Source organism: Corvus moneduloides, chromosome 1 (assembly GCF_009650955.1).
Source record: "Corvus moneduloides isolate bCorMon1 chromosome 1, bCorMon1.pri, whole genome shotgun sequence".
Taxonomy (NCBI): Eukaryota; Metazoa; Chordata; class Aves; order Passeriformes; family Corvidae; genus Corvus; species Corvus moneduloides.
Window position 1 is genome coordinate 66,622,177 of NC_045476.1, and position 22,428 is coordinate 66,644,604.

Consider the following 22,428-nt stretch of genomic DNA (forward strand, 5'->3'; position numbering starts at 1 on the left):
TGCCCCAGTGTTGCCATGGCCCTGTCTGTGGTCAGTTTTCAGGTAGCCTGAGGCACAAGAAAGTCAGAGTTGGCTCATAAAAGAGGAGCATGTTTAATCGATAAATTTGTATGAACTGTTTGGAGTAGTCATAAGTTCCATTTAATGGAAGTGCTGGGACTTTTCATCAAGGTACACCACATATTTCTGCTTCAGTAGAGATTGCAATATAAGCCCATAACAATACAGGATGAAGACTTGAAAAAATGTTTCTTCATGTAATTGATGGCATTTTCTAAAATGCCTTCCTTTTTTTTTCTTCCTTAGAGACATGTGAAGAAACTGACTAATGATTCAGACACAGAGATGTGAAATATTGCATCAATAAGATTTTTTCATACTTTTTGTCCCTAAACCAAAAAGCATTTCTGAAGTATTATCTATAAAATACAAGGCAAAGTTACCCAACTGAAAACATTTCCTTGGAAGTAACTCAGAGCACTGATAATTGTGATTAATGTGGCCTGCAAACTCCCGTTGACAAGATCTTGACACAGAATCACACAAACAAGTAATGTGCTGGCTTTTCACTCGGCTTCCCTCCTCCAGATATTTGTAACTTCACATGCAGAAAGTCTAAAATACTTCTGGCTGTAGAGTAGCAATGCTAATAATGTTAACATTTTAAGCTCTTTTCATAATGCTCCATTTATTCAAATTAATTTTATGTAAATTATTTTGCAATTTTTGTATTTCTTTTCACTTTTCATGACAAAAGACAAAAGTGTGTGTCCTAATGTAAGACCAATTGCATTCCTTGCCATTTACTTCGGAATTTTTTGTTTGTTCAGTTATTTCAGCTTCCCCATTTTTCAGTTAGTGTCGTTTTTTTCACCTGTTTTGGCACATTTCAGACCTAAGTGTTTTAATTCCTTCCTCGACTGTGCACGTATTTTGGACATTTGTCTTCCATTCTCTTATGTTTGTGCAGAGGTAAATAATTTATTTCCCTTTTGTTGTAAATGTTCTCTTTTCCTTAAATAATATTTTCAGTCTGTGGAAGAACAGGAATGCTGTTTCTCTTGAGAATGCTTTCTGTGAGAGACAATGAACAGTGGTATCCCTGAGAGATGCTGCAGTGTTGTGCAGAGTTCTTTTCAACTAATATCTTTGTATTCATGACCAGCTTTCTGAGCAAACGCCTGTTAGAAAGTGCTTGGAGGAAATTGCATGGAGTTCAGATTTTGCTTATTGAAATGCTGCTGTTACTACCATTTTGGGCACTCTCTTTTAAATGAGAAATATGATTCCTTATTGAAACGTCTTCCCTCAGTCTTCTTCCCTCTTTCTTGCTCCCTTCTGATTCCATGATTAAGTTTTTTGAAGATACTGTACGTCTGTCTCCTTGGGTTGTTCAGCATAGCCCTGAGGCTGATCTGCTCTTCTAAGAAGAGGTGCTTTAAAATTGAGAATCCTCAGCTCTTGAATGGATTCGGCCTCCAGGGCAAACACAGTCATCTCCCTTGTACTTCTTCTTTTGCCCTGCTGGAGTAAAGCCTGATGAAAATTGCCTCTGCACCAAAATCCTTTTAGCTCTAGAGGTTAGACTGTCCCCATTTTGGTTGAAAGACTTGGGGACCTTGAAGGCAAAGGTGTTATTACAGAGTCTAAATGGAAGGATGGTGATATTAAATGCAGTTCTTTCAGACACTGAGTTGACTTTTTATAGTTCAGTGAGCCAAGGAATCTAGGGCAAGGTTATTTTCTTACGTACTTGAGGGAAGGCCTTGAAATAGGAGAGTCTTCATGGTGGCTTTTAAGGAACACATTTCGTTCTCCTCTCAGAATATGGTGGAAATCTATAATTCAAATGTCTGTGATGAGAGGCAACAATGATCATACCAGGTAAGAGAAACAGGACATTCTGTCCCTTAGAGAACTCAGAAAAATGGGAAATTTAAAGTGCATTGATCATTTGAAGTTCAAGTAGCATCTGTTCAGATGCATTTTGTTGTTATTCTCAACCGCTCCATGTTTTTATTGCTGATTTTGTCAAAAAACCCAAAGTCTTGTCAAAGAAGATATATACAGGTAGATTTGTAATAAGATATATACAGGTAGATTGTCTAAGATTAATCATACTGCCAGCAAGTATTGAATGTCCTTAGTTGGTTTCAGTGGAACATACATGCACATGCATTACATTTAATAAACCCCAAGAAAAAGGAAATTAAAAAAGAAAATTATTATTTTCATGTGAAGTGTGAAGATGAGATCTTGAAAAAGATGTGTGAGATGTTTAGGATAAGAATCCAACCAATGATGCTAAGAGCCCTCTGGTATTTCCGAGAGGGATACCTTCAGAGGATGAGTAGTACAGATCTTTTGGTAGGGTGCGGAGGCTCCAGCAGGAGTGATGCCTGGGTGATCAAGCTGCTCTGTCCATCAGGAAATCTCTCTTAAGATGCACCCAGCGGAACCACTTTGGAATTTCATTGTGATGTGCCACAGACACCCCCATTTCTGCCTCTTCGTTTCAGACTGTGAGAACGGCCTTCATTTCTGGTCCTCTGGGCAGTGGCTGTCAGGGAAATTCTAGGCCATGTGACACCTCCCCTCCAGTCACCCATTCGCAGTGGTGTGGTGCCTCAGAATTTGTTCCTAGGGCAAACTCTTCCCTTGACTCTCATAGTGATGAGAAAGTAACTAGGAAACTTGACTTCCAGAGCAGTCAGTGTTGACTTTTTATGCAGATGGACTCTGGATTTCTCTAGGTCTTGGGGTTTTTTTCATTATTTTTCCACCGAAATGGTTCTGTCCTACACTAAAGCTGTTTATTTAACAGCGTCCAGCAATGTAGATCAATTAACGTGGTCAGTTGATATTACCAAGTTCAGATCCTTTTGTGAAGACCTAAGAGGCAGTCAGAAACAGTGGAAATATTTTTTCCTCTTTCTTACTGTAGTTACATATTATGTTGGATATGGACACATCTTCATCTTTCCTAGATCAATGGAGAGAGATGATTTGGAGTAACCTGTGCTTTTAGTTTCTGGGCTGTTTTTGGTTCAGGGGAAAATAGAGAGGATTGTGTGTCACTTGGAAATTGTTTTCTGTATGTACCTATCTTCACTTTCCTAATTAGCTGATACTGAAAGACCCCTAGTTACTACTTACACTTAGGGGAAAGAAATGGCTTAAACTAAATGGTGTAAAATCTTTGCAAAATTGAATACCAATGTAACCATTAATCCTTGTTGGCCAGGAGCATGTACTTTTTTAATGCAGATGTGGAGTTTCAGCCATAATTCTACTTGCAGGCGCCCAGAGGTGGGAAGTAGAACTAATCCAACTGACCTGGTTCAGCATGTTTGTTTTTGATTCAGAGACTGAAATTTTTGGTAGATGCATGTTATAATGATGCCTTGAGAGGCCACCTAAAACCAGAGACTAGACAGGAGTAAGGGAATAAAGGTAGGTATTCATTTGAAAAGCCTTCAGAGGTACACCCTGGGGGCCAGAGGCTATTCTCAAAATGGACCCCAAGATGGACCCCAAGATGGACGACTGGTCAAGAGTTCTTCACACTTTTATAGGTTTGGTTCATTTGAATATCAGGGTTAATTCTCCAGTTAAAGCTTCAGTTTAATGTTGTAATTCCCCTCAGCCTGCCCCCCTCTCAGAGGTTTTTGGTTTACACTTTTGGGCCTAGGACGGTCTGGGTGTCCTTGGAGAGCAGGCCTGGAGAGGCTTTGTTATGTCTACCTAGCATGAGAGAACAGAAGTTAACAGGCTACAAGAAACTTCAGAGTTACACACTAAACAGTACAGGATTTGAAAAATATGAAAGTTAAAACTTAAGGCATCAATAATACTAATTACTAAAGGATACTATATTTGGCTGTAGAAACAGAAGTATTATGTTGCTGTATTAAGTTCAGATTCACTCTGGACCTTTGCCTGAAATGAAGGAACTTCAAATCCAGGACTTCATCTAGTTCCCTTTGCCTTTTCTCCCCCCTTCCCCAAGTGGTGTATTTGTTGTACAAGTATTTGTTGTTAAAAGGAAACAAAACCAAATTGACAATAATGGGAGACTGAAGACTTCCTTGAAAGAACTGCGTGGGCAATGATGGGTCAGCTCAGAAAGCTGTTCTCAGAAGCGAAATTGAATGTGCAGTTCAGTAGTTGAGCCACACTGTGTCACCATTGGACTTCACTTCCTTCCACTCTATCTTTCCCATTATAGGTGAAGATATTTACAAAGCCGGAGAAGAGGGGTCTGAAATGTGGGGGGCTGTTGAAGTACAAGAAGATGAAGATACTCTTGTGGAAGTTCCACTGGACCAGGTAGTGATTGTGCTTTAAATAAAGGAATTTTTCTTTTTTTTTTAGGATTACCGATTGTGTGTTGTTTTTCTTTCCTCAGTGTACAGCATAATTCTGTGGGGATGACTGTAAGCTCAATGATACTGCTTCTTTTATGGCAGCTTTAGCAAATCTTCCTTTCTGTGTTAGCATGTCAAATGTCAGTTACCTTTTCATCAGCTTCAGAACTGCTCTGAGAGCCCTTATAGAGCCTTAGAGAATCAGGACTCCCTACTGTTATATCCAACCAAATAGGTTCACCTGAATTTCAGTCTCTTTATACTGATAGAGCAATATTCCTCCAGCCCTGGACCACAACAGGTGAGGATTTATCTGATTTTTGTTAAAGCACTTTGTTCTGTTGGAGCAACATGGTGCTTCATTGGCCAATTTTTTAATCCTAAGATTTATGTGCAATAAATAGGTCTTGATAACTAAACATAAGATTATATCTCCCTTTTTGTGCTTTGATTTGTCTTCCTGTGTACTGAAATAATACAGGGAATAGGTAAATTGAAGTTTATTCCAAGGAAGAAGGGTAGAACTGCTTAAACTATTTGCTGAAAAAGTACATAGGTTTTTTTTCTGCTAATGAATTGCTCACAAAATAGTTCTCTTTTTCATCTTATGTGTTTGTAGGAATTTGCCAACTTGTTCAACTTTGTTTCCAGTCCACAAGCTCTTGCACTGTGCTTTTGGTGTCTATTGATGATGGCCTGGGGCCAGTCACCTTGGCCACAAAATAATATTTCTGATCCATGCTTTGATGTAAGGAATCACAGTTTATCCAAAAGGTTTCTCAGGCTAAAACTCATGCCAGTAACATCAGGAATTCTTGGGCATTTTTATGACTTACTGGTGGTCAGCAGTGCTGAGGACTGGTTAATGTGAGACTGTAAAAAATGGGAGGAGTTAAAGATAATAGTGTGTATACACTTCAATTACCAGGGCAACCCGATGGAGCATAAACAATCCAGGAGATTTCTGGAGTGTGTTGGAGACAGGTTTTTGATGTAGATAGTGTGAGACATGGTTAGGTAAGCATTCTGCTGGATTTGCTTCTCAAGAATAAATAGAAACTAGAAGCTGGGGATGTGATAGTGGCAGCCTTAGTCGCACTGGCCATGAGATGGTAAGAGTTTAAGCCCCTGAAGAAAGTGGGGATGGAAAATAACAAAAATCCTAGAAGTTAAGAGAGTTGCCTTTGGCTTGGTTGGAAAACTGGCAGCACGATCCTGTGTGAGGCTGCCCTGAAGTGTGGAGGAATTGAGGAGATCTGGTTGATTTCCAAGAGGATCTTCGTCAGACCACAAGAACTATCCCCACTGTGCAAGGAAACAAACAGGCATAGCAGGAGGCCAGTTTGAACAGAGGACTGACCTCACACTAAAAGTGGTGGAAGAGGGGATAGACTCCTAAAGAGTAGTATGGAGACATTGTCTGGATATGTAGAAATGGAACTGAGAGCCAAAGCTTGTTGAGAAATGGAAACTGGTGCGTGTGACTGGGAATAACCAACATGGATTTACTATGGACAGATCATACTTGACCAATCTCACTGCCTCAGGGATAGAATAACTGGCTCTGTGGGGGAAGGGAGAGCAGTTGTTGTCCTTTATCTTGCCTTCAGTATAGACTTCTGTATTTGTAGGAGAAATTGCAAGAAGGGTGGTAGATATGGGGAGGAAGGTGTCCTTAATGAAGGTGGGGACTGGATTTGTGGGCTGAAAGGTAGGTGAAAAACTGGCTGGTTTGGTGGGATTTAAAAGGTCAGCTGGTTGAGATTTAACTGGCACCTATTTACAGATGATGGTCCTCAGGGTTTGACAATGGATCTGAGACATTACAGTATGTTCATGGGTAACATAGATGATGGCATGGGACACAGCCTTATTCAGGCCCAGCTGTCATTATCAGGTGGTACGCAGGACTGTCTTTCAGAGCAATCTCAACAGCTTGAAGGAATAGGGTGACTTGAGCCTCATGAAATTCAACAAGAAAGAGAGGTACAAAACTGGGCACCTGTAATGCAGTAACTGTCTCAGTACAGTCTTGACACAGGTGGGCTAGAAAGGAGCTGCAGAAAGGGGCCATGCAGCTCCTGTGGCTGGCAAATTGAGTCAGCAGTGCTCCCTGTGGGGAGGAGGTGGACTGTGCAGACTGGGCTAATAAAAGCACAGCCAGCACATCAAGGTCACAGATTATCTTTCTAGACTCAACATCTCTGAGGTTGCATCTGGAGTATTTGTCCAGAGTTGAGTCCTTCCCAGCAGAAGAGAGGTATTCACAAGCAGGAGAAAGTTCAGCACAGCAACAAACTAAAAAGTTTAGGGGCTAGAGCTTATGACACTATTTAATTGCTTTCTAAATAGTACCTACTATTTAGTTGGCTGATTTTTTTCAATTTAGTTGTATTGTGTAAAAAGATACTAGACATATACACCTTTAGCTTGTATTCATCTTTAAAAATAAAATACCTGAGGGAAAATAGATGTTTTATGAACTTACTAGGCATTTTGAAGAATGACACAATACCATCTGGAAAAAACATGGATTTTGTCTTAGACTCCTGTTGCTAAGAAAGATCATTCTCATTATTTATTTACTTTAGTGGTAAGGAATGTTGCTCAGCTATTTTGTAGACACTGTTCTTGAAGACACATGAATCAGGTGACAGAGGCAACAAGGACATGGTCCCTGATAAAAGGAATGCTACAGCTGTGTCTTTTCACAGCACACACCTGCCCCAGCCTCAGAGACTTATATGCTGAACGCCATTGGGCTCGTCAGCCCTGTTAATTGTGGTTGTCCTGGTGAGGTGTCGTGGTGATTAGGATGTGTGGCGTTATACTGATAGCACTGACATTGGGGAAGAACATGCCGGCTGTTGTCTTAATCTTCGTTTCTCATGACATCCCGAAGCACATCCTGCTCTGGTCTTGACAGTGTAATAATCAAATTCAGAAATGATTAGCCTGTTTATTGGCCTCTGAAGGTGTGTAAAGAATTCCTCTGGGTAGTGTAGAACATTTGGCTGTGTAAATTGGGCTGTCAGGCCTTAGTTTTTAGGCTGACTACAATTCACATTACTTCTCCACAGAGAACCTACAGCACAGGCAGTAGCGCTGTGTGTCTCACCAGTTTGCCTCAGCCAGCGGATGGTGACTGTCCCTAGGGAGGAGAAAAACTGTCTACTACCACTTCTCTGTTTGGCAGTGGAACTGTTCACACAGTTGCCAGTGAGAATCAGATGTGCTGGCAAGCTTGCAATGCTAGGAACCTGCTGGATACTTCTAAGCTCATGTACCAAGGTCCATTCGTCTTCTTCAGATGGAAATATTTTTCACTTGCTATCAACAGATTTTGCTATCTGGACAAGGAACTGGAATCAGGTGTATTTGACGGGGAAAAAAATATTAAAAAATCAGGTGTATTTGACGGGGAAAAAAATATTAAAAAATCAGTCACACACAGTATGAATAATCTAATTTTCAGGTTTCCATAAAAGCCAAACAAAGCACCAGAATTAATTGCAACACAAGCCATAGTTTATATATCATGTTAAAACTTCATGTAGAATTTCCTTGGTAATCTGGCAAGAAGCCCTGTTCTTCTGAGTAGCACAGAGTACTTTTTTATTCCCAGATGACTAAGATCACTCAAACCTTAGAAGCATTTAGCATTTTACATGTTCGGGTTCTTATTAATGACCATTTAAAATTGTTTTAAATTCTGTGATATAAAGCTTTTTAGCTTTTTCTTATCTGCACTGCAGTTTCTGTTATGGCTAGAAATATGGGAAAGGACAGCCAGCCAGGGCTTGACTATCTTGCACAATGCATAAATATTTACATGCCAGCTTTCACTAGAATGCTGACACTTCTGATAGGCTATCATTTCCATCAGCCGCATAAATGAGGTGGTGAAGATAGAGCTTCATATTTTTTTCTTTTTATGCACCTTCTCTGTCTTGCTGTTTGAAGTACACAGTTGAACAAATGCCAGATTAGCCATTAACTAAACCTAGTGTTACACTGGCTAGACTCTTGCTTATGTCCTGCTCTGTAAAATGCTGTCTGCCAGCTGAAAACACATTAAAAGAACAGGGTTTGCTTTACTCCAGACTAGCTGACAGTTGTAATTGAACATCAAGGCAGAAAAAAATGAGTATTTTGCCTTAAACCAAACCAGACCTTTGTGTTCTATATTCTGTACCAAGACTTCAGCTCCCAAATACAAAATTATTAGTTTCTTCTTTTGACATGCAGTTTACTCCAAGTTGGTTGTTTGCATCACTGTGTCAACATTCATGGGGACTGATGACAGACTATGAAATCAATTGTGCAAATAGCAAGGTAACAAGGTGGTTTTGTTGCAGTTCTTGACAGGGAGGCAGCAAAACAATAGTAGTTTCTTACTGGAGATGGTAATTAAGTGTGTTACTTTGAATTTGCTGGTAATAATGCAAATATATTCAAAGTAACTCCAAGAGGAGCATTTCTAACTTTTAAAGCTTTCAGAAAAAACTACTCCTTTTTCTTTCATTCTATGTAAGTTATAAAACACAAAAGCAGCAGTTTGTAATGATAATACTGAAATAACGCTGCAAGTTTGCACTGGTTTATCCATTTCCATAAGCATGGTTGTTCTTCTCCCATGCTGAGCCCTTGGGAGGTGGAGTAAGCATGAGAGTTATGAGATCCAAAGTTATCCAGTGCATGACCCCATACCATAAGGAATTCAGGCACGTTGTTGTGACAGCCTACTTTGCCATGGGATATATGATACTGCCTGTTGAGGTGTGATGTAGAAAGAGTCTGTTTGTGTTTTGGTTTTGGTTTGAGTTATTTTCCCCCTCCAGATTCATCATCCCATCTGCTTCTCTCTTGTGTTTATTTGTAAAAATTAGAGGATGGTAAATTCGTCTAACAGGCACTGATTTGGGTTTTTTCTGTAGATGTTCACATTCTTGGTTCTTTCATTATCCATTTGCTTTCCATTTTTACAGACATGTCCACTGATTAATGCAGTTCTCCACTCATTATTTCCCGTTTCCTGGGCTGTGATGTGATGTGAGACTGTGTATCTCCCCTAGGTGAGCTGGAGCTGGAGTATATCTTCAGTAGCAGAAAATTTGCACCTTTCATTTGCAGTTTTCTTTATGGAGTATACATTTTGCTTTAAAGACCCAAGATTCACCTCAATGAGCAGAATAAAATGTTTCTCTTCCCTATTGCCCAAGGCAAAATGTTAAAGTTTACGTTCATTCAACATTAAAGCAGGCTGATGGCTTGAAGAGGCATTCTTTGATTAAAAAGGCTACAACTTTTCATGAGGAAGCATTTTGCACTACATCAGTAAGGATTTCAAAATGGCATTTGGAAAGAACACATGCAGAACTTCTTATGCTCAAATTTCACTACAAATGATGCAGCAGTAAGTTAAGCCTTATGAATTTTGAGTGCTGACAAGCCAGCAGATAATATTTTCCACTGCATGTTCTTCTTTCAGCTGCACTGATTTACACTTAATGTTATTGTTTGTCTGTGTGAGATAGGGAAACTTACTCTGATTGGTTCCTTGCAGTTCAGAATGAGAATGGAGATCTTTCCTTGGTTTCTGCATTGGGTGACTGTGATTTCTGAAGTAGCAATGCCTGATCTTGTCTTTAGAGGCCTGTGTGGCCAACAGTTGAAGGGCCTTCGCTTCTGAGTGAAGCCTGCAAATGCAAATCTCTTGTAAAACTAGTTTTGTTATTACTTTGAAAAAAGTTTCCTCTGTGTAACCTTGTTTTCAAAAATTTCAGCAATCTTAGAGCAGGCAGTTTATCAAATTGCTTAACTTACAGGGCATTTTTAATGAATTTTGGAAGAACGTCTTTCTGGAAAAAATTATTTCTGTATTTTTGCAGTCTCAGTAGGACTTATTTTTAAATGCTTAACAATTTTCTCACTATCTACAGGGATGCTCAGCAGATCATACTGTATTGTAGGAAGTGAAGTCTAGGCAAATTTTAGTGAACACATGCAAAATGTTGTGGGGAAAATAATTATAAATGTCACTGAAGTAGATGGAAAAAAGTATTTTTGACTTAGGTACATATTAGAAAAGTAAAGATCTGATCAGATCATAAAATCACTGAATGGTTTGGGTTGAAAAGTTCCTTAAACATCATCTCATTTCAACCCCTCCACCACAGGCAGGGACACCTTTCACTAGACCAGATTGTTCAGAGCCTCATTATCCTGGTCTGGAGCACTTCCAAGGATGGGGCATCCACAGCTTCTGTGGGCAACCTGTTCCAGTTTGTCAGCACCCTCACAGCAAAGAACTTCTTCCTAATAGCCAATATAACCCTGCCCTCTGTCAGTTTGAAGTCATTCCCCCTGCTCCTGTCACTACATGTCCTGGTAAAAAAACCCTCTCCAGATTTCACAAAGGCCCCCTTTAGGCTCTGGAAGGTGCTATAAGGTCTCTCTGCAGCCTTCTGTTCTCCAGACTGAACGCCCCCAAGTCTCTGAGTCTGCCTTCATAGGAGATGTCTATGTCCCTCTTATGCTGGGGGCCCCAGAGGGCAGTGCTCAAAGATGTTGGCTTCTCTATCAAGGCAGTATTGTGATTAAGGAATTAAGTATGCTTCCAGTTACTACAGAATGAAACCAATGAAGGGAGTTTGAAAAGCTGTTTTTTCTACACTTCCAGTTCTTTAGCTTCCTTTCATTCTAGTTAGACTTCTGGGTGCTGTGATGTTATGAAAAATTAGACTTTTTCAATTCAGGTGCTGGATGTGTTGTAAAAAAAAACCCCAAAATATAATGCACCCATCTCATAAAAAATGTCAGAGTTTAAATGTTGTAGGGATAAAGACTTTTTGCCTTCAGGAACAACAGTGCATTTTGTGGGAATGTGGGAACTATGTGGGAGGTGTAAGACAGTTGAACCTTAACTATTCATTTGCTTGTTTTTAAGAGTCTGGGTTTTGTAAATGATGTGGAAGAGAAGAGGGCTGCTGTCACTTAGCAACACTTTCTGGTTCAGGAACAAAATGTTTTGCTGTTGGAATCCGTGCAGTGCTGCTACAAAACATTCCTGAGTAGGAGCAGGGGAGCTCTATTCTGGAGAGCTTTGGTGCAATCGAAGTCAAGTGTTCCTGTTGCTGCATTTGTGAGATGTATTCATGCCACTCTTCACGACCATTAAGATTTTTGTTGTCTACCTCATTGTTTGTCTGCTGTGACCATTAGCCAAGTAAACATTTCCAAACGACTTCAATAAAGTAAAATTATGTTTCATATTAATGGTACAAAATAATTTTTGCCTTACATGATTTGTGATACTGCACTTTTCAGTATCAGTCATTGACAAACCTTCTGAGAGGTTTACATCAGCATCCCTGGAGGAGAAGAAGCCAAATGCTTCAATTTCTGAAGATTTCCTGACTTACTTCTTTTGAGTGATGATGGCATTTGGTAATGTAGCTCTTAATGAATGATAGTGTAATGAGTGTAATTAGAATACATCTTTCTTTTTTAAACACTGTTTTTGCTGAGATTAAAAATACTGTCAAGCAATCATACTTCTTGAATGCAAAATGAAATTGGCTCTGTTCCTCATCAACCTGTCAGTTAAGTCAGGAGGTTTCCAGAAGGCGAGCTGGGCCCATGTTTCCAGCAAGAAGCTGAGAATTGCTTTGGTTTTTCCATGTGCCTTTGGTTGACTGTGCTTTTCAATGTACATATACAAGTCTTTTGTCAGTGAGTCTTTTTATTGCTAGTCCATGACAAGCAAAGTATTTTTCTCACATTCATGAAGGTATAGTTTGAAAACTAGTTATTTTAACTAATATGCTTTCAACCATGAAACTGCAAAAGCATCACCTTTGCTTAAAAGATGCAGCCAGCAATACAAAAAGGAAGGTTACTTCCTGTTTTCTTTCAACAATTCAAAAGACAAAATTACAAACCTTATTATGATTAGTTCTGGCTATAGGAGGACTGGGACAGTGACTGGAAAAGCTCCCTCTTCTAGAACTCACTTGATTGTGAAAATTACCTTAAGGAATAGGAATGCTTCTCCAGTCCAAGTTCAAGTTGTGCTGTTGCTTTTTGAGGTGTGTAGACAGGCCTAAAGTAATGTAGGAACATTGGTTTCTGTAGTTCATTACAGTATCCATGTTTAGTTACACTGGGCTACAACTGGCTGGTGGCTTCCAACATGAATTTTTGACATGCCTCTTGTTCTCTGTTATGATCCTTGATATCCTTATGATAGCTGTGTTACAAAGAGGTGATAGACCTCAGGCACTCAGGCCTGGAGATACATCCAGAGCTGTTTCTCTGCATTTGAGATGCCCTGAGCTTTTACACGAATCACAAGTGGGAGGGACAACTTCCTGTGAGCCAACACAATGTCCAAAGGCTGAACTCTTGACTTCTGAGCAACAAGAAGAGCAGCACAGTCCCACATCTGTCTTGACTATCCATCCAATGCATTCCATACAGGAAGCTCTGACTGACAATATTTTGGTTATTTAAAAGGTGAGTGATGAAAAGCTAAAAACTAAGATGGGAAATGTGACTGCTTTCCCGTCAGTATACAAGGTCACTGCTGACTTGAGTCTGATAATTTCTGCAAGGATAGGTAGGTCTCCATCAGCATACCTGTTTTGCTTTCAGTGCAAAATCCTGATTTATCCTGATTTATTCTGACTGAGAGAGCACAGTTTGTGGTAACTTTGGTGCATATGTAACGGGCAATTTGTACAGTCGTAGGTGGAGGGGTGGCTGAACTGCATAAATTTCAATGAAAAGGTTCCCAATGACTCCAGGGGACTTTAAATTACACCCTGACCCACCAAGTACTTTAATGTAGGCTTTAGTTCACTATTTCAGATTCACTGCTAGCACTGAAACTGTTCAAGAAGGTGAAGTTAAGCATGTGCAGCATTTACAGGCTTTGGACTATTAAGACCTCTGGTTTTCTCCCTTTTTCTGTTTTCCTCCCTGTATGTATCTTCAGATAAACAGTCTCTTTCCCTAAATATGAAAAATACAAAATTTGCTAAGTAAACCCCTTTCTCAGTGAAGAAGGTGTACTTAAAATAGAGAATGCTAATTTATGCATAACGAGTAGGTCAATAAGATCTCAGTAGAAGGTATCACACTTTTTTTATGTAAAGAGCAATGTAGTGTTTGGTGGGAGATTGTGGCCTTCAGTTTCCTCCCTACAGTCCTGTCGTAGGTCTGCTGTGCACAGTCAATGGTCATATTCACATTTTAAAGGCTACCTTTGACTCTGCATGCAGAGGGAACCATACTACATTTTAAATTACTTTGTGAAAGGTCTTCACTGGATCAATGTTGATTTTTAACTTGTTTGAGAAGTCCATTCTTATGTAGTGTAGCTTGAAAGGAGATTAAGTGAAGAATGCATTTTGCTTTCCAATGATTAGCTGAAAACATGGCTTTTTATTTTTGTCTGTAATAGTAATAACATTCTAGTAATATGCTCAGCTATCTTGAAATTTTCAGTTACTATAAAAAATATTATACTTGCACTGATGGGAGTTGTTCTATTCATCTTGTTTTCTTCTGTTATTTTTCTTGTAATTTAGCTTGATTGGTCAAGTTAAATTAGTTGGAATGTGAATGTTATTTCATGCCAGTTCTATGCTCTGTTTCAGCGAGTTTCTAGGTACAGTTCAATACTGCTGTGTTTATCTTCTATGTTGCTCAGATTTAACTCTTAAAAAAATTGCATCCACACCTATTTTAGGCAGATAAGGTCAAATGAGTCTCACTACCGTAGCACTTTAGGAAGTCACTGTCCCTCAAATGTCCATTGTGCTTCCATGCCAAAGACTGCCTCCACAGCAGTGAAACCAGTTAAAGCATTGGGATACATATGTTTACACTATGGCATAAAGCCTACACACTTTCTTCTGCAGTCCAGAATGAGCCACCATACTAAAGCTGTGCAGGCAAGGGCATGTATTCTCTTCTGCTGGAAATTGAAATATCTTGGCTAACTACAACAGTTAACTGAGAAAGTCTGTGTTGACTTTCCTTATCCTCTCTTCATTTAGTGTGTGTAATGTCATGGCAGGTGTCATTAAGTAAAACCAAACACATTGTTAGCTAGTGGTGTCTGGTGCATTTAATTTTTTTTTAACCCTCCCTGTTTCTGGTCAGAATCCAGAGCTGCTAATTTCCTTAGTGGACTGAAAGCAAATTAGTAGGCAACATGCCTAAGACTTAGCAGGTAGCTTCTGAGAATTTATGGATCTACGGATTCTTTGCTATCTTTATGTGCTGCAGGTTACCAAGGTTGGATCAAGTTTGCTTTGGATGGTGCCTTCTTTGAAAGTTTCTGTAAAGACTTGGCTTGTTAAAGTTTTATTTTAGTGGTAATAAGGCCAGTTTGATGTTACTAGATGAAAGTGAGTCAGAAAGGCTTGAATAAAAACCACATAGAAATGACTGTACTGCAAAAATCACTTATGGAGCCATTATTTACCTGGTCATGTAACCATGTAGTGTTCCTAGTAATTTCATATTCTGTGGATTATTGCAACACAATAACTTGTCCTTTTTGCAGCTGTGCCAATGTGGCATTGTAAACTGGCATAATAAAGTTGTCTTATGTTGCTACTTAGAGATCAAAGCAAAATCAAGCTGTTTCATTAAGAGGCTTCAATAAATTCTTACTGAACTGGCTTTTATTAATACGTTGAAGGTGATGAGAGAATTCTTTTGAAATGTTAGGATTAGTGAGGAAAAGAAAATTTTAGAAGACAACTTACTTCTCTGTAGCAGATAGTTGCTTGCATAAAGGAGCTACTGAGGACAGTAAAATTCCAAACAGTTTTGATTAAGAGATAATCTATTGCTCTCAGTGTGTTTGCTTTAGATTTAGAGTCTGATGAGGCTGGGTGGGAGGCAGACACCTTGTCACTCCTGTGGGATTTTTTTACTTTATTTTCATTCATACCTCAGAACAAGTATGTACGTAATCTTGGCAAGTGGGAGCATTGGTTGACTGAATAGTCAGGTGACTCTTCAAAGCTGAAACTGGAAGGCAAATGACAAAAAACAGACAGTTTGTGCATCCATCTCCCAGGCTGTCATGAGATGATGCTGCCAACAGCTTTATCCATAGTGAGTTTCTGATAACTCTTCTACAAGGTGAGGCAAGATCTTTTTCCTTCTGGCTGCTGGTCCAATTCTGTGCAGGAAAAAATTGCTGCCAAATGTCCAGCAAATCCTAAACTAGCCCCCCTACACAGGGATCTTTGGGAAGGGGAATGATATCTTGGAAGTGACCAGTAGTAAGTAGGTCTACCTCATCTCTCTAACTACTTTTCTGTATATATAAAGAAGACAAGACCGATGGGTGTGGCATGGCCTGGTCCATAGGTAAAATGCTTATTGGGGAACAATTTGTGGGCTAGTAACATATGATATTTTATTGTGACAGGACTTTATAAGCAAGTATGTACTAAATGCTAGAAAGTCAGAGAACCTGGAATAGCTGGAACAGAATAAGCTGTTGCTGTATTAATTAAAGCTAGCTCATTCCAGTTGTTCTGAGTGTGATCAAATGGATGAAACCCCATGAAATAAATCTCACCAACACATTTTGTAAATGAAGAATAAAAGGGCATTATAGGGTGTAAGTATAGGAGCATAATTTTCTGTCCATGTAGACAAACCTCAAATTAGCATGCTTAGTCCTCAGTAATGATGTAATTGTGAATTTGATGTCTATCACATTTCAGAATTGCATGGAGCATTCTGATTTAAAATGCCTCATAATGCTTCTGCTTTTCCTTTCACCAGAGACCAGCAGAAACTGTAGATGAAGAAGAAAATGTAGAAGAGGAAAATGACAGGGGAGAGGAGGCATATAAAGGAGACGAAGAATATCCAGAAGTGAATGGAGAGGAAAGTGGGAAAACTGTTAAAGAAGGAATTGAAGTGGAAGAAAACAAAAAGAAATTAAATGAAAATTATGAAGATGAAGCAGGAGAAACACAGAATATTGACCAAGCAGAGGAAGAGGAACTTACCCATTTAAATGGCAAGAACAATGAAGGAAATGGTGAGGGAATGGAGCATTTGAACTACGAAGGTGATCTTCAGCCTGAAGAAGAAATAAAAGAGAATTCTGGAATTCAGAACCAGGTGATTGTTTATTCTTTCAAAATGTTTTTCTTATGTTTCTGTATCTCATTCATCTCAGCCTTATGCTTCTCATCTAGTCTCTAAGTAGGTAATTTCTGATAAAGTCCTGAGACCATTTATGAGAACTTCAGTTTGTGGAAAAGTTGTTTTCCATCTGTGTAGATCAGTTACATCGGTAATTACATTATATGCCCTCCAACTGAGAAAGCAGATGTTTCTCACTATTTGATGAATCTGCATCTTCTGCTTTCCTTAGTATGCTGAATTTTGAAAAAAGGAAGGAAAAAAATTCTTGCAGTTTCCAGAAAAGCAGAATCATTATATAATTCCACACTACTTTGTCTTTTAGGACAGAGCAGAAGGGTGTGTTCATGACACCACAGTGCCTCATTATTTTGATGAATTGACTTTCACAGAAGTTGAGTTTCATAAAGAGCTTTTCCCATTGCTTTGTGGAAGTTTCATCTCTTTTCCTTAGAAATTGAAAAATACATGAAATGAACAAGACCCTTCAAAGCAAGGGGGTTTAGTCAGTTTAAAAGCAAATACCCTATTAATTTAGGATACACGGTAACATGCTGTTGTCTTAGATGGAGGGTTGCAGTCCACATAAATAAGGAGGATTCCCCTGACTGTCAGATGAATTGACCAGCTAACAGAGTGTGGAAAACAAAGTGTTTTGTTCGATGGAGAGAATCCAGGTCTGGGAAGAGTGGGACTCATGAGTGTCAGGAGCAGAGCAAATTGCTGCACGTTCCCTGCCTACAGGCTGCTGAAAAGCAGTCTCTTCCTCCGCTTCTGGTGATACTGAGAATGGTTTCTTGCCTTTTGCAACTGGGCTTTCTTCTGTTTCTGTATGACACACAAGAATATTTTTCAGTTGAGAGAGCTGAGTAACATGACATTTTCTTGGGCTCTGAATTTATTCTGTGCTTCATATATTTGAATTTTTTTTTTCATTTTAGATAAGCTGAAGTTATTTATGGAAATGGAGAAAGTGAGTGAGCATTCACTTTAAATGAATATGTGGGTAACTGGATGCTTGATGAAAGAAGTGTAGGGGGGAACCTTTAATGTGAGTGCTTTCTCCTTTGGAAGACATAAAAGTATAAAAAAAAATGAAAATTTTAACACGATCACAATTGGAAAACATTTATTTTTCACATTAAGAATACCTTGTGGAAATTTTAATATGAAGTGCTAATGCTGTATTGAAATGAAGCGAAATCTTTGATACCTGATAAAGTTAACAGTGCCTGTCCTTTTCTCGAGGTTGATCCCGGTCTTGAAAAAACATCCACAAATCCAAGGGTGACAATCACCAGCCCACAGGAAAGTGAAAAGAACGACCAGAGCAATGACTGTGCAGCAGTTGCATAGACATAGGAAAAATGTAATGAGCAGAAAATGAAAGAGGATAACACTTTAAATATAAAGCATGTTATTTTTTGTGATTGGTAACTTATATTAGGAAGGCAGGTTGAGTACCCACGTAATGAGTTGTGAGATGATGATGCTCTATGGACCAATGAAAAACAAGCGTTTATATCTACTAGAAGAACATAGAATTATTTTTGCAAGGTGAGATTTTTCTGATAGGATTTGAGGGGGGAAATACAAGAGTACTTTATAGTAGTATTAGAAATAAATGAACTATTCTGTGGTACAAGGTAGTTAGCAGTAATAGAATAACCACAAAAATTACACTGTTCCGGGAAAAGGAAAAGACACCCACCCAGATTCAATGTCAAAACTTTTGTCGATTTGTTCAGAAAAAGAAACTATTTTTTACCTTTTAATTAGGATATGTGTAGTTTTTCCTCTAAAATTCCACATGATATGTATGATTTTCAGGCATAACATTAAGATATAACTAGAATACGTTCCTCACTTAATGGATTTATGCCACAGAAAATGGTTTACTATAATGAGGGGCCAGTTCTAATGTTACTAAATAGTGGATTTTCAGTATATTAATTAGAATTATTAGTGTTTGCATACATAATTAGCACTTATTTAGCACTATGAATACATGTGGACAGCCTACAACACTGCAGCTAGTTTCCATTTAAAACACAAAGTTTTGTTGATTGTCCTGCACTGATTCACTTAACAGTGAATTATTGTCATCATGAACAAAAAATAAAGGAAGAGTATGTAGTAGATTAGTTCAAAAAGTTGAATTTGGATGGATTTGTGATTCAGTCTAAGAGAAACTTAATTTACTAATTAAAAACTAAACTAATAAAAAAGAACATGCCTGCATTCAGACTGAGATTTCCATGAAACCATTGCTGTTGATGGAGCCATTTTAATATGTGAGACATCAGGATGAGCCTACCAGATTTCTGTAAAAGTCAGGAACAATTATTGCATTTATGAACCCTTTGCATGGCCTTAATGGTTGGAAGTGTGTCATCATCCTTTTGAGCAGGCTGTCTCCTGATAGGCTGTGGCTTAATATGCATTAGTGAATAAGGCATTGATCCACAGTATTAGTTCTCTTAATGACACTGATTCCATTGCTCTTATCATTTCTTTGTTAGTAATGGGAGTAATTTGTAGTTCATAGAAATACAGCCCTGAGCATAATTTTATTAATTATACAAAAGAAATAGTGGGTTTCCTTATCGTTAATGCTAGTAAATTATTACTACAAGAAACTAAATGTCATTTTTGTTGATTTCATGCCATTAAGACAAGAATTACATTTATGAACAAATTGAACTTGAAGCACTGTTTAAGGAATGTGAAGAACCACTTGTCATAACTGAAACTCAAACATCTTCCCTTCTTCTACTAGTTATTAAATATATTTTTCCAATGTAATAGAAATATGTGGAGATCCTTCAGCATATTTCTGTGCTTTGGCAGTGTAAGTATAAAAGACATCATGTTAAAAACCATATGAACAGGGTTAGAACAGTTTGCCCTGTGGCATCTCTGAATTGTCTTTGAAACCTGTAGCTTCTGTTGAGCTGTCTGGCAAAGAGCGAAGGGAATATTGCATTTGTGATCAGTTCAAAATAAGCTCCTAATTTAGCCAAGCTCTTAACCAAAGTATGTATGTTTCCTTTTTTTTGTGACAGCAATTAAGCCTATGCTCAAATACATTTAATTTCTCTGAGATTTAAAAAGACATTTGTAGCTAAGCAGAAGTAAAAACCAACCAACTCTCCCCCACCAAAAAACAAACAAACAAACAAAAAAAAAAAACCCGCCCAAACCAGAATGAATAAAATAACTGTGGGTGACAGTGAGGTAAAATGACACAGGTGCCTTTATTGTTGGTATCTGTTTATAGCTTCTGTCTGCCAGCAGTTTCTGTCATTTCTTCTCTTTCCCCAAAAATTTGGTATTTTCCATGCTTAAAAGACTTAAAGATATCAATAAGAATAATTTAAAAGATTAAACTAAATTCTAGGGAAATCTAAGGTTATCATTTTCCTTCATAGGAACATGAAATCCCTATGAGTGTCATTCAACTTTGAAAATGTTTCCTCCTCTGTTCTCTCCTAAGAAAGACAGGATATATTTCTTCAGAAAAGTAAATCAGACTTTTTGGAAATAGAGATATAACCATGTTATCATTCACCTTGCAACACTGACAACATGAAATTTGTATCAGATTCTTTTATTTAGGGAAACTAGTTTATGCCTAACAAATAATTCTGATATGAAAGTAGAAATTAAACAGGAATGATACAGGTGGTCTTGCTAATAGTTTTCCTGTCTGGATCTGCTGTGTGCGATGGCTGAACTCAGTTTCACTTGAGAAATACATTATTTTGTAAAGTTTATATAATTTTATTTTATTAAGCTTATGTGCAACAATTCTGAGGGTTTTTTTAAGAATTTTCTTTTTTGCTTTTATTTTTAAAGATAATTTGCTATTAAAGAGAACTAGTACAGCTATTCCTGTGTTTTCTCTCTTATCAAGGCCTGTTTGATTTAAAATCTGTCTTTGGGTTACTGACTTTGTAAATTTAGTGATTTTGCAGCTGATAGGATTCTCCCATAACTAAAACTTAAAAAAAACCAAAACCCACCCTGTTTTGGTAGTTTTTGTATTGCAACTATGAAAGAAAATATGTTGACAATTTAGCTGTTACATAGTTATAAATGTAAGCCTGATGGCACAGTTAAACTTGCCCAGGGAGTTTTTTAATGTCACGGTTCAGGTTAGGCCTGGGTTCTGGTATGTGTGCACTGTTCAGGCAGTACTCAGCAATCACATGAGTTTTATCTGTTCACTGGCAACTCCTGGGAAAATTACCAAACTTCTACGTGTCTTCCTGCTGAGAGTCCTAATTCAGCAAAGCATTAAAGCATAGGTTTAAATTCCATAGGACTGCAGTCTTCATTGAATTTCAATTAATGCTTTGGTGCCTCGACATCAGAGCCAAAATAAAGTTAGTTTGTGGAAACAAATGGGTGAAAATAAGGAAAATATGATCCCCACTGAGTATCAACTAAGGTACAGTGAAATAAACATGTGTGCAGAATAAAACAGTATGTGTATTCTGATTATTTGAAAGTATAGGGAAAGGATCGTTGCTTGGGTATTTTGACTGATTACCCCAAATGTACATTAAAACAACCATTAGATAATAAATTTAAGTACCAAATGAAGTGTCTCCAGGAAAGGTGTGTTTATTAAAGTAGTTGCAATCAGAATGATTGAGTGGGATGCACTCGAGGATGTTTTGTTTTGGGTGGCTGACAGCCTTCAATCCAAGTTTTAATCAAAAGAAGTGCTGTGGACATGGTCAATAGACAGTGGAGCCATCTGCTCTCTGTAGATTATTGTGTGTGTGCACATTTGTATCCATCAACTTGTAGATGTTGGTGAGTGCTGTAACTGAAGGCATTTGCTGTGTGCTCACACACATTGCACACATAAATCATGTGCATATTAACAGTGTAATCTTCTTATAATGTTAGTGATGGGGAAAATATTATTGTGTAGCTGAAATTTGCTGTAATTACACAAGAAAATATATCAAAATCTAGTAATAACCTCATGAAAAGGGTGACCTATTTTCTTATGTTGTGCGTACACTTTGGTGCTTTGCTGAACCAAACTCAGAATTTTTGAACACTGAAGTAAAAAGGAAATACTGGCCTGGGAGCTACTGAAAGCTATGGGGGCCATAAGGAAGTGGACAGGATTTGGAAAATTCAAGAAAGAAAGTACAAGTCTATAGTGCAGTACATGATACCAGAATATTGAAAGGTCTTTAGTATTAACCTGGTGAGTGGCAAAGTCCCCCACCATTACCAGATGTGGTTGGGGTTGTCAGAGGACCTTACTTGGGACTGTCCTACAAGAACAGGCTGTGCTTAGAAAGCCATGGATGAGCCTTCACCCAGCACCTACAGCCTGAGCGTGGCAGAGCTGGGTCCCTCTGCCCTCCCGAGCTGTCTGCCCTGCAAGGCTGGTTTTTCTTCCCACCCCTGCCAGCATGGATATGTTGGTGTTCCTGGTGGCTCCCAACCCTCTCTGCAGTGTCTTCAGAGACACTGCAGGACTCTTCCTCCCTCCCTCACCCCTCCTACACCAGCTCACCCCACTAGCTGCACATTCTGGGGGCACAGCCTGAGCAGGGTGAAAGGCAGCTCTTTGCATCTCTGCCAGGCCCTCCACCAGCCTGGACCAAGGGCCAAGGACATGGAGGTGCCTCCATCCCTCCCTGCTGGCAGGCTGCCTGCTCTCTGGCCAGGCTCTGCCTATGGAAATCACAGAGTGCATGCCTCCTGCCAGCACTGCTCTGTGCCTCCTGCTGTGTCTGGTTGGCTCCCACTCACCCACCTTCCAGTGGGCACTGGGGTGGAGCTGAGGAAGGCACTGGCACAGGACTTCTCTCCAGTATGGCCAGTGTCTGTCTTGCACGGGGAG

At 38.9% G+C, this 22,428-nt stretch overlaps 1 protein-coding gene across 1 annotated transcript in view; it reads left to right on the forward strand.

Moving 5' to 3' along the window:
* The window catches only part of DCDC2 (doublecortin domain containing 2), a 56,153-nt gene extending 35,709 nt beyond the window's left edge, over positions 1-20,444 (forward strand). Inside the window, exons 8-10 of the mRNA XM_032114079.1 lie at positions 4,229-4,329; positions 16,185-16,529; positions 17,802-20,444. Coding sequence (XP_031969970.1) covers positions 4,229-4,329; positions 16,185-16,529; positions 17,802-17,909 — 554 coding nt within the window. The 3' untranslated portion in view covers positions 17,910-20,444. The remainder of the gene's footprint in view (positions 1-4,228; positions 4,330-16,184; positions 16,530-17,801) is intronic.
* The last annotated feature ends 1,984 nt before the right edge of the window (positions 20,445-22,428 follow it).